This window comes from Mustela erminea, chromosome 6, assembly GCF_009829155.1.
Source record: "Mustela erminea isolate mMusErm1 chromosome 6, mMusErm1.Pri, whole genome shotgun sequence".
Classification (NCBI taxonomy): Eukaryota; Metazoa; Chordata; class Mammalia; order Carnivora; family Mustelidae; genus Mustela; species Mustela erminea.
Genome location: NC_045619.1, coordinates 130,414,931 through 130,431,306, shown reverse-complemented (window position 1 = coordinate 130,431,306; position 16,376 = coordinate 130,414,931). Strand labels below are relative to the sequence as shown.

Genomic DNA, 16,376 nt, shown 5'->3' with positions numbered 1-16,376 from the left:
GCAATAACATCTACCGTCTTTATGTCAGAAAATTCACTGAAGGATCCCCAAAGAAATTAAATAAATGAATAAATAAATAAATAAAGAGACTTCAGAAGAAGAATGCTGTGAGCATTTCAAATATTTTAGTGGACTTCTTTACACCTTTAAATTTGTATTGTAAAATTTACCTGATGGGGATGCTTTAATTTCTTCCATTTCTCCGGGCTGATTAGGAATACAATATTTCCCCTCCACAGCAGGCTGAATGGGCATTGAAACAATATGATTAAGACATAATGAACATTTCATGCAATCTGTAGTTAAAACCTCAAATAAAAATGTAAGTTTTACCTTCACGTAGGAATATTTTCCTGGAGAAGCTAAAAAGCAAAAGGGTCATAGAGTTAACTCTCTGTACATATAGCAGCCAACAATCATTCATGCACTTAGTACTAAGCTGAATCCTTGTGCCTGGCTCAGATTACAAATGGGTTTTGGGGGTGTTTCTGCAGACAGGAAGGTGCGTTGGGCAGAAGAGCAATTTCTAAGGAGAGGAACAAATCGTGACCCTGAGCAGACAAACGTGAAAGCCAGTGGTAGAATGCTACACCACATCCTTAAGGCAGCACAGCAGAATCATGTACACCATTGGACTCTAAGTATGCATGACCTTCTTCAATTTGTCCTGTAATGCAGGAGTAAAGAGTGCTGATGATAGGTCCACTGAATGCGTAATTGACTTTTCATCAAGCAAAGCCTTATGAACTGATCAGCGTGGATATACACTTGTAGGATCACAGTTACTAAAAGTACTCATTTTTGTCCATTACCACATGGGCTACCGGTATGCCTACATTCCCTGTATCCAGTAGTGTAGCCAACTTATAGTTTCTTCATACTCTTCTGCAAGAAGGTGTATAAAACACATCCAAGAAATAAGGTACAATAGCTTTAAATATGGAAATATGACTATGTATATGGAACAAAATCTATTTAATGGCCACAGAAATCTTAGGTACTGAAAATCTTTTGTCACTGTCATACTTATTGATAAAAACAATTTTAGCATTCAGGGAACCAACGCTATACTTTCTTTTGATTCCAAACGTACTTTGATTTGGTAGATCATGTCAGTCTTTCAAGGGTTTTTGGAAACAGCTATCATATCAAAAAATTACCTATCTTAAAAAAGAAAGAAAGCCACAGATTCCGTATCTCACTTGAGAAATAAAGAGCTAGGTAACCCGTACCTTTGACGTCCAATAGACCTGAGGAGGATGAATACGTATGTGGCTATGATCTACCCCATGTCTAGCACTCCATCTGCTTTCAGTATTCTTTGTGGAGCAGCTGTGATTTAATCTGCACTAGTGAAAATACCCTCGAACCATCTAAAGTGAATTCTATGGAGTTTCTGCCTCAACTCCAAAACTTCCCAGCTAATGTGCCTGTCCCTTTCCCCTTGTTCCCATCACTATCCCCCTTCTTCAGAGGAATTCCTGGGGGCGCCTGGGTGGAGCAACGGATTGGGCATGCAGCTCTTGAGTTTGTTTCACGTGGCAACGGCTCGGTCCTCACAAAGAGCCACGCATCCGGCTCCATGTCAGAAGGGACCCTTCACTATGCCCCTTCAAAAAGTAATTTCTGGGAGCGCCCGGATGGAAGGCGGATTGAGCATCCGGCTCTTGATTTCGACTCAGGTCATGAGGGCAGGGTCCTCAGACTGAACCCAGCATCGAGCTCCAGGCTCAGAAGTGAGCCTGTTTGAGGAATCTCTCTCCCTCTGCCTTTGCCCCGCCCCCTGATCATTCTCTCTCTCTCTCTCTTTCTGGCTCCCTAAAACAATTAAAGAAAATAAATCCTAATAAAAGACTTATTTGTGGGTCTGTGGACTTCATTAATCTGCTTTTACACCCTTTTTATTAGGGACTATCTCCACCACTTCTTTTCTCTTTATTTAGCACTAGTACCTTACATCTATAACCTCTCTTTCTGCATCTCCTTGCTCCCCTCTAGCTGAAAACATGCTTACAAATAAAAAGAATGTTTTCTTTCATCCTGTGGTGTCTTCAAGTATCCAGTGGCCTTTCCAGATGTCTGTAGGTGGAAGTCAACACCCTTGCGATGGAGCACATGACCCAAGGACAACTGGCATTCGCATCACCTGACAGGTCAGAATGCAGGATCCCAGACCTGTGGTCATACTGTTCATTATTTTTTGAAAGATTTCACTTCTTTATTTGACAGACAGAGGTCTCAAGTAGTCAGAGAGGCAGGCAGAGAGAGAGGTGGAAGCAGGCTCCCTGCGGAGCAGAGAGCCAGATGTGGGGCTCAATCCCTGGATCTTGAGATCATGACCTGAGCCCAAGGCAGAGGCTTAACCCACTAAGCCACACACGCGCCCCTCACCATGTGTGTTTTTTTTAACAAGGTCTCCGATGATTCAGTAAAATTGGGGAAATTCTGGCCCATACTGAGTCGCTGCCACCTTCTGTTACCTTAACTTCACCTTCTAGAGCAAGCCTCACGTTCGTCACTATCAATTCTTCAAAACTGGAAATGTCTTAAAAGTCATTAACTTTCTAAGCTTCCCTGATTCCCGGGAACTGACCGTGCTCTCTTTCTCCTTCCAGTACTCTTACTTTGCACTCAATGATACTACTTAGGAAGTACCACCGTTTTATATGCCATTAAGACACACACACTTATTGCTGTCCAGGACATTCCTCTGCATAATCTGCCACGTCAGTCCTTAACGTTTGCCCAACTGTGAGGAAAGCAGGAAGGGGGGGAAATTTGGGTACACTACTCTGACAGGTTTTGGTAGTGGAAACTCACTTGATATTATTCCTGCATATCAAATAGTCTGCTCCTCCTCTTTAAAGCATTGACCTAAAGCTTACATGTTTTAACAGCTCTTTTTCTTAGGCTTGTAAATATCTTTTGTTCTCACATGGATATCAGCAATAACCTCTCCCTTATTTACGTCCATTCCTTCACTTAAACTTGGTCAAAAAAATTAATCATAATTCAGAAGAAGAAGAAGACTGTGAGCATTTTAAATATTGAAATGTACTTCTTTCCATTGTTATATTTCCTTTGTTAAAATTTACCTGATTTGGATGTTTGTGTTTCCTCCATTTCTCCTCCATTCTTCAGACCAGAACCTTTCTCCTTGACAGGAGGCTGCAGCGGTATTGAAACAATAGGATTAGTACACAGTGTACATTTCATACAATCTGTAGTTAAAGATTCAAAATAAAAATATAAGTTTTACCTTCAAGAAAGAATATTTTCCCAGAGACTCTGAAACGCAAAAGGGACATATACTTAATTATATGTACCTATGAAAAACAACTACATTTTCATGCAGTTAGTACTAAGATGAATCCTCATGCCTGGCTGTGGTTACATTAGGTTTTCATTTTTTGTTTCTAGAGAAAGGAAGGTGGCTTAGGACAGTGACAAGACAGAAACATGAACCCATTATAAGTATTGAACAAAATAACAGAATATATGCTCCACAAAACATGCAGTTAGGATTTCGAAAGTCAGATGATGCTTCAAAGGAGCATAACTAATCGAGAAGACTGCACGTATACCAATGTGAACATGCTGACTGATGGGGAGAAAAGCAACTTCTAATGAGAGGAATAAATAATGACCTTGAGAGGACAAGTATGAAAGTCAATGGTAGAATGCTACATCACATCCTTAATGCAGTACAGCAGAATCCTTTTTATCATTATACTACAAGCATTAACCACGTTCTTCCATTTGTCCTGTAATTTAAGAAGTCCAAGTTTGCAGTGATAGCTCAACTGAAGGCATAATTGAGTTTTCATCAGAAAGAGCATTATGAATTGATTGGCTTGGATATACACTTGTGGGATAAGGGTTATTAAACGTACTCATTTTGTCCATACCCATGTGGGCTACTGGTATGCCTACATTTCCCGTATCCTCTAGTATAGCCACCATAAAGTTTCTGGTTTGTTGGTTGGTTGGTTGGTTGGTTTAATTTTATTTATTTATTTGTCACAGAGAGAGAGAGAGTAGAAGTAGGCAAACAGGCAGACAGAGAGGGAGGGGGAAGCAGGCTCCCAGCTGAGCAGAGAGCCCGATGCGGGGCTCGATCCCAGGACCCTGAGACCATGACCCGAGCTGAACACAGTGGCTTTAACACACTGAGCCACCCAGGTGTCCCCATCTTAAAGTTTCTTGATCCACTCATGCAAGAAGTTATGTAAAACACATCTAAGAAATAATGTACAATAAGCTTTCAATAGGGAAATATGACTATCAAAATGGAAGAATTCTATTTAGTTGCCACAGAATATTCATGCACTGAAAATCTTTTGTATTTCAGAATCAGTGTCATACTTACTGATACTAACAATTTGAGCATGTAGGGAACCAACCCTATAAGTACTTTTGTTTCCAAAAGTAGTTTGATTTGGTAGACAATGTCAGGGATTTTTTCTAATTTTTTTAATTTCTTTTCAGAGTAACAGTATTCATTGTTTTTGCACCACACCCAGTGCTCCATCAATCGGTTCCCTCTCGAATACCCACCACCTGGTTCCCCCATCCTCCCACCCCCCGCCCCTTCAAAACCCTCAGATTGCTTTTCAGATAATTTGTTATTCATTGTCTCTCACGGTTCACCTCCCCTTCCAATTTCCCTCATCTCCCTTCTCCACTCCATCTCCCCTTGTACTCCATGGTATTTGTTATGCTCCACAACTAAGTGAAACCATACGATAATTGACTCTCTCTGCTTGACTTATTTCACTCAGCATAATATCTTCCAGTCCCGTCCATGTTGCTGCAAAAGGTGGGTATTCATCCTTTCTGATGGAGGCATAATCCTCCATAGTGTATATGGACCACATCTTCCTTATCCATTCATCCGTTGAAGGGCATCTTGGTTCTTTCCACTGTTTGGTGACCGTGGCCATTGCTGCTATAAGCACTGGGGGACACATGGCCCTTCTTTTCACTACATCTATATCTTGGGGGTGAATACCCAGTAGTGCAATTGCAGGGTCCTAGGGAAGCTCTATTTTTAATTTCTTGAGGAATCTCCACACTGTTCTCCAAAGTGGCTGCACCCACTTGCATTCCCACCAACAGTGGAAGAGGGTTCCCCTTTCTCCACATCCTCTCCAACACACGTTGTTTCCTATCTTGCTAGTTTTGGCCATTCTAACTGGTGTACGGTGATATCTCAATGTGGTTTTAATTTGCATCTCCCTGATGGCTTGATGATGAACATTTTTTCATATGTCTGATAGCCATTTGTATGTCTTCATTGAAAAAGCGTCTGTTCATATTTTCTGCCCATTTTTTTATATTACAGCCATGGTACTGGCATAATAACAGACACATAGACCAGTGGAATAGAGTAGAGAACCCTGATATGGACCCTCTACTCTATGGTCAAATAATCTTGCAAAAAACAGGTAAAAATATACATTGAAATAAAGACAGTCTCTTCAATAAATGGTGCTGGGAAATCTGGACAGCTACATGTAGAATAATGAAACTTGACCATTCTCTTACACCGTACACAAAGATAAACTCAAAATGGATAAAAGACCTCAACATGAGACTGGAATCCATCACAATCCTAGAGGAGAACATAGGCAGTAACCTCTTCAATATCAGCCACAGCAATTTCTTTCAAGATATGTTTCCAAGGGCAAAGGAAACAAAAATGAAAATGAACTTTTGGGACTTCATCAAGATCAAAAGCTTTTGCACAGCAAAGTAAACAGTCAACAAAACAGAGAGGCAACCATGGAATGGGATAAAATATTTGCAAATGACAGTACAGACAAAAGGTTGATATTCGGGATCTATAAAAACTCCTCAAACTCAACACACACAAACAGAGAATCATATAAAAAAATGGGCAGAAGATATGAACAATGTCAGTTTTTAAAGTGTTTTCAATCAGCAATAATATCAATAAATTACCTATGTTAATAAAATAAAAAGCTATAGCTTCCGTAACTCATTTAAATAATGAATGTTAATTTAACATATATCTTTGATGTCCAGTAGACCGGAGGAGGATGAATACGTGGCTATGATTTACCCCATGTCTAGCACTCCATCTGCTTTCAGTATTCACTGTAGAGCTGCTGTGATTTAATCTGTTTAGTGCAAATACCCTCAAGCCATCTCAAGTGAATTCTCTGGAGTTTCCTCAACTCCAAAATTTCCCAGCTAACGTGCCCTTCTTTTTTCCCTCATTCCTGTCACTATCCCTCTTCTTCAAAAGTAATTCTGGGGGCGCCTGGGTGGAGCAGCGGATTGGCCATCCAGCTGTTGATTTCGGCTCAAGTCATGATGGCACCGTCTTGGGATTGAGCCCTGCATCGGGCTCTAGTCTCAGAAGTGAACCTGTTTGAGGCATCTCTCTCCCTCTGCCTTTGCCCGTCCCCCTAATCACTCACTGTCTCTCTCATTCTCTCTCCCTAAAATAAAGAAAGAAATCTTTAAAACAGAGTTATTTCTGGATCTATGGTCTTGATTGTTCTGCTTTTACACCCATTTTACTAGGGTTTATCTTCACCACTTCTTTCCTCTTTATTTAGCACTAGTATCTCACATCTATAACCTCTCTTTCTGCATCTCCTTGCTCCCCTCTAGCTAAAAACATGCTCACAAATAAAAACAAAATAATGATTTTCCTTGATCCCATGGTGTCTTGAACTATCCACTGGCCCTTCCAGACTTCTCTACAGAAACCCCTTGCTACAGAGCACATGACACAGGGACCACAGACACTGGCATCACCTGAGAGGTCAGAATGCAGAATCCCAGACCTGCTGCTCACAATCTGCATTTTTAGCAAGGTCTCTGATTACTAAAGTTGGAGAAATTCTAGTCCATACTGTGTCTGCTACCACATTCCTTTACCTTAACTTCACCTTCTAGAAGCAAGCCTTATGTGCATCACTATCAATTCTTCGAAACTGGAAATGTCTTAAAAGTTGTAAGCTTTCAAATGGACTTTTTATCATGGCTAAAGTTTCCTTCATTTCCCCTGAACTGACCCTCCTCCCTTCTTCCTTCCAATATTTTTCTTTGCACTCAATGATACTATTTATGAAGTACCACCATTTTTATGCCATTAAGATACACACACTTATCGGTGACTAGAACATAGCTCTGCATCATCAACCAGGGAAGTCCTGAATGTCTTCCCAACCATGAGGAAAGCAGTAAGAGCAGGAAAATTTTGGTATCCTACTCTGACAGGTTTTGGTACTGGAAGCTCACCTGATATTATTCCTGCATTTCAAATAGTCTGCTCCTCATTTAAAAGAGTTATTTTGGTGGAGCTATGGACATTGGGGAGGGTATGTGCTTTGGTCAATGCTGTGCAGTATGTAAACCTGGAGATTCACAGACCTGTACCCCTGTAGCTAAGAACGCATTATATGTTAATAAAAAATAAAATATTTTAAGAAGAAAATAAAAAATAAAGAATTGTTCTACTTTACCACCTTCCACTCTGAGAGCTGCTTATTGTCCTTCATTTACTCCCCGTATTCTTGACTTTCTCGTCAGTCACCCTTTTTATCCTTTCCACTTATTTCCTGGTGTTCCTTTGGTCTTAGAGTATCTTGAAATGGAACCACTAAGTAAGCTCCTTTGTGGCACCCTCAATTTCATCTGTTACTGACACTGACACCTGATAAGACTTCAACTTATCTCCTTTTCAATCTTTCTCTTTATCTCTAATTCAATAGGTGATTTTCTTTGGATATTGAAATATGTCAGTGCTCCCATTTTACACCAATATTTTATCAAATGACTTTTTAATAAAATACAAGTCTTACCTTCTACTTGCTCATTTAATGTACTTGCCCCTTTCTGATCTGCATTCCCAGATAAATGATCAATGTATGTCTCTGGGAGACTCTCAGAATTACTCTGTTAAAATGAACAACAAAAATGAGTTGCATAAAGATTTCCTAATCCTTTTCTAAGAAAATATCTGAACTTCCTACTTTCATAGTAATCAGACTCACAAATAAGAAAAGCATATACTGAAAACCAAAACATTTTAAAAACTCATATATGCTTTCTAAATTAAATATAATGTTTAATCTTCATTTGGCCACTGGCTGTAAACTGAGCATCAAATGCCAGAGTAAATATTTTCTTGGACAGAACACTGACTTATATGTACATTTCAACAGGAACTAACAAAACACCTAACTCTCCTTTGCATTCCCCACCAAAATAAAAGGATATTAAAAATATGTATTTAAATAAATTCTTTAGTAAGTATATTTGCTACAAATTTAAACTGTTCCGAACAGCAGAACCTTTTTCCATGTAAAAATAGGACACCTGACATAAGAAACCTTGGAGTAGATCACGTTGAGTATAAAGAATACAGTGTGGTAACTGCTGCTTCATTTGTATAAACAAAGGCTTGGAAACTTTACTGACAGGATAATGGTTAAATGCAATGGCAAAGTAGGAAGAAAAACTTTTCATGAAATTATGTTTAAATAATAGCAAAAAGTTTTAGATATAGGTATGAAACTCTCCAAAAAGTATAATAAGCTTTCATAAGGGAATAATAAGAACATTTATTTATTAATTACCTAAAAGGTACCAGGCACTTATTTTAGTATACCCATTTTCTTTTCTACAAACAACAATAATACCAATGGGGTGGATCTTCCTGCTTCCTGGTCATTCCAAGACATTAGAATGAAATGATGAACAGGTGTGATCCACGGTTCTGTCTGTCTAGAATGTCTAGAAGGTCTCCAAGACCTTCACACAACTGGTCCTTCTCATCCTTTACTTGGCGGCTCTTGCCACACTCAGAGAGATTGTTTCTGACTAACAAAATTCCATACACATTCTCATCCCCATCCTAACTTCAAACTCCCCCCACTATTCCCTAGCCTAACATTCCCATTTTCTTTATATGAACCACTAACAGTGACTTACAGTGGGTTGTTGTTTCCTCATTTTTCTGCTTCAACTACTACAGCCTAACCCCTCAACTTGTACAGCCTGATACATAGCTGGTATTCAATAACAAATGTATTTAAGGTCAAAACACTTAAAATAATCCCACTGAGGGGGTGCCTATATGGCTCAGTCAGTTAAGCAACTGACTGTTGATTTCAGTTCAATTCATGATCTCTGGGTTGGGAGATTAAGCCCCATGTTGGGCTCCATGATGAGCACAAAGCCTACTTGGGAATCTTTCTGTCCCTCTTCTTCTGCCCCTCCCCACCCCTCTCACATGTTCTCTCTTTCTTTTTCTCTAAAAACTAACAACAACAAGCTCACTGAGAAGGTCTCAAGTACCAAGTCACTATACTAGGTATCAACCCTTGCACAATGCAAGGGTTAAGGGCATTAATAGCCGTGCAGTCCAAACTCCACATATAACTTTGGATTCCCCAAAAACTTTACTCATCTCCTATTGAACTTCCTACTTCAAAAGCAATTAGACTTAAAAATAGCAAAAGTGTATATTAAAAACTAAAATATTTAAATAGAAGACCTTAGATCTCTAGAGTAGAGATCATTAGATCTGTAGATCTAATCTACTTCTTAATCCTCATTTGAATATTGACTCTTTAAACTGAGCACAGAAGGTCAGAGTAAATTATAACCTAATGCTGACCTTACCAATAACGTAAAGTCAATTAACACATTTTGTATGTCCTATATATTATATACTGTACTCCTACAATATAAACTAAAGTAGAGGTTATGAAGAAAATCATAAGGAAGAGGAAAATACATTAACAGTACTGTACTGTATCAAAAAAAAATCTGAGTGTAAGTGGACAAACAATTCAAACCCATCTTATTCAAGGGTCAACTGTATACCTACACAATGTCACTGAAATTTAACATAGCCCAAATTAGAAATCCACCTGCCCATTCTAACTTTCCCCTTCTTTTCTTGACACTACTGCCATTTATTTTATTGCCCTTCAGAAATCTTCACATTTCAAAAAAGGGTCCTCGACATTTAGTAAATCACTAATACTGCTGTGATCATTTTTGTCTTGTGTTTCTATAGTGCCCTTAACAGTTTACAAAGTGTTTTCATATTTGTTCATTACACAGACCTGAGAGGTAGGTATTAGAACCATTTTTATGAATGAGGTCTGTGACATTCAAACAGGTTAAACAAGTTTTTCTGGGATCCCACAGCTATCAAGTGACAGAACCTGGATGCCACTGTATCTTTTGACTTCAAACACGGTGCTTGAAACACTGTGTAGCACCTACCTGTGCTAAGAGATCAGGCCCTTTTTACCTCCCTCCATAGTCCGTCACCTTAGAAAAGGTCATCGTTACCTTACACTTACGTTTCTGTAAGTAAGGCTGCCACAAAGATACTCAAGGCATACTATTTTAACTATCCGAATATAGTTTTTACCTATTGAAAGCACCACTGAACCAGGGATGCCTGGGCATTTCTGGGATCTAGCCCCAGAAGTGGGGAGTGGGGAGCCTGCTTTTCCCTCGCCCTCTGCCCCTCCCCCCGCTCATGCTCCCTTTCTCTCTCTCTCTCTCAAATAAATAAATAAAATCATTTTAAAAATAAATAAAACACCACTAAACCAGTGGTAATAATACCACTAATACCATTGTATTATTATAATTTTTATTATACTCGCAATGCTCCTTGTAAATCTACTTAACAGTCCAAATATAATAGTTTCAGGGGCCCCCCATGGTTCAGTTGAGCTCTGTGCTCAGACTGGAGTCTGCTTCAGATTCTCCCTCTCCCTCCCACTCACTCACTCTCTCTCTCAACTACATAGATACACAAAATATTTTTAAAATATACATAAACATATGCATATACATACATACAGATAGATAGATAGATAGGTAGATAGATAGACAGATAGATAGATACACTTTCAAGTCCCAGGCATCATCTTTTCAAATTCCAACTTGTGAAAAACTAAAATCCAAACTCTTTCTAGATCTCATTAGGAGTTTTGCACATCCATATACACCACAGAATCATATATCTGGCCATAAGCTGGCCTGGAGTAATTCTTTGGTTATTTAGATAACTTAATTTCAAAACACAAACTAATTCCTTATCACATCTAAGCCTCCGTTTTCTGCAATAATACTACACAGTTTTCATTAGGTTAAGTTTGTAAATTAATAGAACTGTATTATGCTGGATTATTATATTTAGCACATAAATATTTTATCAATTACAGGTAAAAAGTATAAGGCAATAGTTTTTATGGGCAAATGCAGAGATGAGAGAGTAAAGTCTAAGGATCCCTTTTACGTTTTAAAATCACTCCTTGCTTTTATTTTAAAATAATAATAAAACGGTACCTCAGAATCCCAAGGTGATTCTTCATTTTGTTCTGCGAATCCTAATGCTGACAGCATAACTATAAAATACAGTCATAGATACACTAATGAGAACATGTATTATGAATTTTAAATGTATATACAAGCCTATTCCCCCTTCATGAATACTTCAATAAAATAAAAGTAAAAGCAGTAAAGATTTTCAGAGGGTTGAAGAATTTTCAGGAAGAAAAAGCTGGTATACTTAAAAAGAAAGACAGCAAAAAGAAAAAGAAAAATATCTTAATGAAATGGGGAACATAACTGGATCTACATACTGTGATATTTTTTATACTAGCATTTAAGCCTAGAAAAAAAATGCGGAGATGTTCACTAACTTACCATGTCTATCATTTTTATCTGCCCTGTCAGCAGAAGTCAAACAGTCATTAACTGTTTGCGCTTGTGGAACACTTTCAGTAATACCATCATTCTTTGTTCCAATCGCTGGCCACTCCTCTCCTTCCTATAAAAACAACACAAAACAAAAACCCAACTTCAGAAAACATCACATCAATTCACGTGCTCACCCACTCACTCAGAAAGACAAATGCGTCCGTCAAGTCATAGGCACTATCCTGGGAGAAGCTGGAAATATAAATAAAAGAGACTGCCATGTATACTAGTAGGGGTAGAGATGGACAAAAACAAGAACAGAAGAGTATCATTTACTAGTTCTACAGGTGAAGTGAATAAAGCACAGTGAAGGCACAAAGGGGAAAACAGTTGTATATGGGAAGCTCAGGAAATGCTGCAAAGGTAGGGCTGTATCTTGAGAGAGAGACTACACAAAGACAGTGTGAAGGGCATTCTAGAAAAGGTAGAATGAGCAAAAGGATGACGTATGGAATAACACAGTAAGTGACGATAGCTACAGAAGGTGGCAAAACTGGAGCACAATTTTGGGGAGTGGGATAGAGAGACAGAATTGGAAAACCAGGACTGAAACAAAAAAGGCAAGTGTGATGCTGCAATATGAACTTTCTCCTTCAGGTAATGGGCATCCACTAAAGAAGCAGAGGAGTTACATCACCACAAATACATTCTAGAAAGGTCACTCTGACAGCAATGTAGAGATGAACATAAAGGAACCCAAGGGGCACCTGGGTGGCTCAGTGGGTTAAAGCCTCTGCCTTTGGCTCAGGGATCATCAGGTCATGATCCCTGATGCAAGTGATCGAACCCCACATCAGGCTTTCTGCTCAGCGAGGAGCCTGCTTTCTCCTCTCCTCTCTGCCTACTTGTGATCTGTCTGTCAAGTAAATAAATAAAATCTTTGAATTAACAAAAAAGTAACCCAAGCCAGAAGAGGATTTCAAAATTATAGGACAGAGAGAGAGGGAATTATATTAAGATATGAAAAATGGGAAGCAGATACAAAATAGTGAATGGAGAGAGTGACTGAATGTGGTGATTTTTTCTTTTTTTGCTTTTTAATATTTTTTAAAGGTTTTATATTTATTTGTCAGAGAGAGAGAGAGCACAAGCAAGAAGAGCAGCAGGCAGAAAGAGAAGCAGACTACTCACTGAGCAAGGAGCCCAACGAGGGACTCAAGCCCAGAACCCTGAGATCATGACCTGAGCTGAAGGCAGACACTTAACCGGCTGAGCCACCCAGGTGCCCCTTTTTCTAATTTAAATTCAATTAATTAACACATAATGTATTATTGGTTTCAGAGGTAGAGATGTGATGATTTTTTTCTAAAAGATTTAATTTATTTATATTTAGAAGGAGAGGGTGTGCATGCAGGTGGAGGGACAGAGGAAGAGGAAGAGAGAGAATCCTCAAGTAGACTCCCTACTCACTATGGGGCCCGACCAGGGGCTTCATACCAGGACCCTGAGATCATGACCTGAGCAACACTAACAGTCAGATGCTTAACCAAGCAAGCCACCGAAGTGCCCCTGGATGTAATAATTTCAGGGAAGTTTGGAGTCCAGGATTTTTCCTACTTCAGTGTTTCAGTGGTGCTATCTACTAGGATGGGGAAAACAAATGACAGAGCAGATTACAAAAAGTCAGGGAAGAAGAAAGCGTCAGAAACAATGTCTTCAATCTGGGACTTACCAAATTTGAAGCACCCTGGAGCCTTTCTTTTTTTTTTTTTTTTAAGATTTTATTTATTTGTTTTTCAGAGACAGGGAGTACAAGTAGAGGGAGGGGCAGGCGGAGAGAGAAGCAGGCTCCCCGCTGAACAAGAAGCCCAATGCAGGACTCAATCCCAGCACCCTGGGATCAAAACTTGAACCAAAGATAGATGTTTAACTGACTGAGCCACCCAGATATCCCGACGCACCCAGAAGCCTTATGAAGAGAGTTCTAGACAAATACATTTGGAGTAGGAAAAATTGACATTACTCATGATGTTAAAAAAATAAATATCGGGTGCCTCGGTGCCTCAGTGGGTTGAGCCTCTGCCTTCAGCTCAGGTCATGATCCCAGGGTTCTGGGATCAAGCCCGGCATCGGGCTCTCTGCTCAGCAGGGAGCCTGCCTCCACCTCTCTCTCTGCCTGCTTCTCTGCCTACTTGTGATCTCTGACTGTCAAATACATAAATACCCCTGGGGATAAAAATATATGTTTATAAAAAATTAAAAATTAAAAAAAAATTTAAAAAAAAATTTTAAAAAAAAGATTAATAAAGATTTAACTGCAAAACACCAAGATTTTTGTAAGAATACTCATTTTTAAAAATTAATCTTAAAAGATGTATTATATAAAAGAAATATGGGATTTTAAAATTCTGAGGCATTTTTAAGTACTACTATGATATATGAGAAAAATACAAAACTCTATTTTAAAATTCACATGGTTTTCTTATTCCACTGTGAACAACATATTTTACCAGTAGTTAATGACCAGAGAAAGAATCTAGTATTAAAAAATAATCATGATCGGGGCGCCTGTGTGGCTCAGTGGGTTAAGCCTCTGCCTTCGGCTCAGGTCATGGTCTCAGGGTCCTGGGATCGAGCCCCGCATCGGGCTCTCTGCTTGGCAGGGAGCCTGTTTCCCTTCCTCTCTCTCTCTGCCTGCTTCTCTGTGATCTCCATCTGTCAAATAAATAAATAAAATCTTTTAAAAAAATAATAATCATGATCATCCAAGTTGAAGGTTTTAAAGTCTCCAAATACATGTGTCATTATCAGGCAAGACCCAATATTCACATGAGGAAAGAAGAAAGGGACATAAATAAATAAATAAATAAAATCATCAGTATTTCTGAATTTCAGATATTAAAGAATTCACATGTTAAATTTAACAACTATGGGAGCTCCTGGCTGGCTCAGTGGGAAGAGAGTGTGACTCTTCATCTCAGGGTTGTGAGTTCAACCCCCATGCTGGGTATAGAGATTACTTAAAATTTTTTAAATTTAAAAAGAACCCCCCAAAACTAATAGCTATGAATACTAAAGTTTCTGGATAATATAAAATGTATCCACTGTTGGAGATTTTGAAAAAGTAAAAATCATCTTCCAGAAATAATTCTGTATACTCTGTTAGCAACCTTTCCTTCCTTATGATTCTATAATGACAACTAGTTCATATTAGGAAAAAAACCATAAATTTTTAGTTTATTCATTTGATCTGTGTGTATGTGTCTATTGCAGATACAATTAAAAATAAATCAGAATCAAAAAACAAGATGTTAGGGGCACCTGGATGGCTTAGTGGGTTAAAGCCTACGCCTTCAGCTAAGCTCATGATCCCAGGGTCCTGGGATCGAGCCCCACATCAGGCTCTCCGCTGAGCAGGGAGCCTGCTTCCCCCCACTCCTCTCTCTGCCTGCCTCTCTGCCTACTTGTGATCTCTGTCTGTCAAATAAATAAATAAAATCTTAAAAATAAATTATATTTTTTCTTTAAGAGTGTTGCACCTTAAAATTTATTTCATTTAATGGATAAAGATTAAGAACCTCACTTACATAGTCATAAATTTCAGTTTTAAGTAATGAAAAGACTACGTAAAGTGTTTACTCATCTTCTCTCTTTATTCTCAAAAAGATCTAAAACTTTCCAAGATTATACCACACAGTAAATAAATTAGAAACCACAAGAAAGAGCACCTGGTTGGCTCAGTTGGTTAAGCATCTGCCTTCAGCTCAGGTCATGATCCCAGGGTCATGGGATCGAGTCCTGCATCAGGCTCCCTACTCAGTAGGAGTCTGCTTCTCCACTGCCCCTCCCCCTGCTTTTATACTCTCTCTCACACACACAGAAAAATAAATAAAATCCAAGATGCCCTTCAACGGATGAATGGATAAGGAAGATGTGGTCCATATACACTATGGAGTATTATGCCTCCATCAGAAAGAATGAATACCCAACTTTTGTAGCAACATGGACAGGACTGGAAGAGATTATGCTGAGTGAGATAAGTCAAGCAGAGAGAGTCAATTATCATATGGTTTCACTTATTTGTGGAGCATAACAAATATCATGAAGGACAAGGAGTGTGAGAGAGGAGAAGGGAGTTGGGGTAAATTGGAAGAGGAGGTGAATCATGAGAGACTATGGACTCTGAAAAACAATCTGAGGGGTTTAAAGTGGCGGGGTGGGTGGGAGGTTGGGGTACCAGGTGGTGGGTATTATAGAGGGCACGGATTGCATAGAGCACTGGGTGTGGTGAAAAAATAATGAATACTGTTTTTCTGAAAATAAATAAATTGAAAAAATTTTTTAAAAAGGATAATGGCCAAAATTCAAAAATCATAATAAATCTGATTAAGGCCTAAAACAGATTTCACTTTGCATTATCTATAAACACAGGTTTTGCTAAATTACATATACAATATCACACTTTATCAACTTAAAAGAAAGAATAAAATCTTCTTCCACTTCTTCATAGAAATGAACTGTAAGTCATTCAGAGGAGTGAGCATTTTTTTTATTACCTGACTCCGTTTTCTTAATTTGCACTTAAAATAATTTCTACCATATTTTATAATGTAGAGTATCTGCTCTCCCGTAGCCCCACAACTGCTATGGTGTTTTTATAATAATCT

The 16,376-nt window shown here is 38.7% G+C and overlaps 2 protein-coding genes across 9 annotated transcripts in view; both read right to left on the bottom strand.

Annotated features, from left to right (window-relative positions):
- LOC116594363 (ankyrin repeat domain-containing protein 26-like) overlaps positions 1-16,376 on the bottom strand; it is a 636,289-nt gene that overhangs the window by 346,057 nt on the left and 273,856 nt on the right. The window lies entirely within an intron of this gene.
- The window catches only part of LOC116594372 (ankyrin repeat domain-containing protein 26-like), a 193,280-nt gene that overhangs the window by 155,090 nt on the left and 21,814 nt on the right, over positions 1-16,376 (bottom strand). The window contains exons 6-8 of one of the 2 annotated variants that reach the window (XM_032349718.1): positions 11,716-11,839; positions 11,356-11,414; positions 7,839-7,932 (exon numbers count right to left, since the gene is read on the bottom strand). In XM_032349718.1, coding sequence (XP_032205609.1) covers positions 7,839-7,932; positions 11,356-11,414; positions 11,716-11,839 — 277 coding nt within the window. Of the gene's footprint in view, positions 1-7,471; positions 7,933-11,355; positions 11,415-11,715; positions 11,840-16,376 lie in introns of those variants that run through there. The other variant, XM_032349716.1, reaches the window with a different exon arrangement.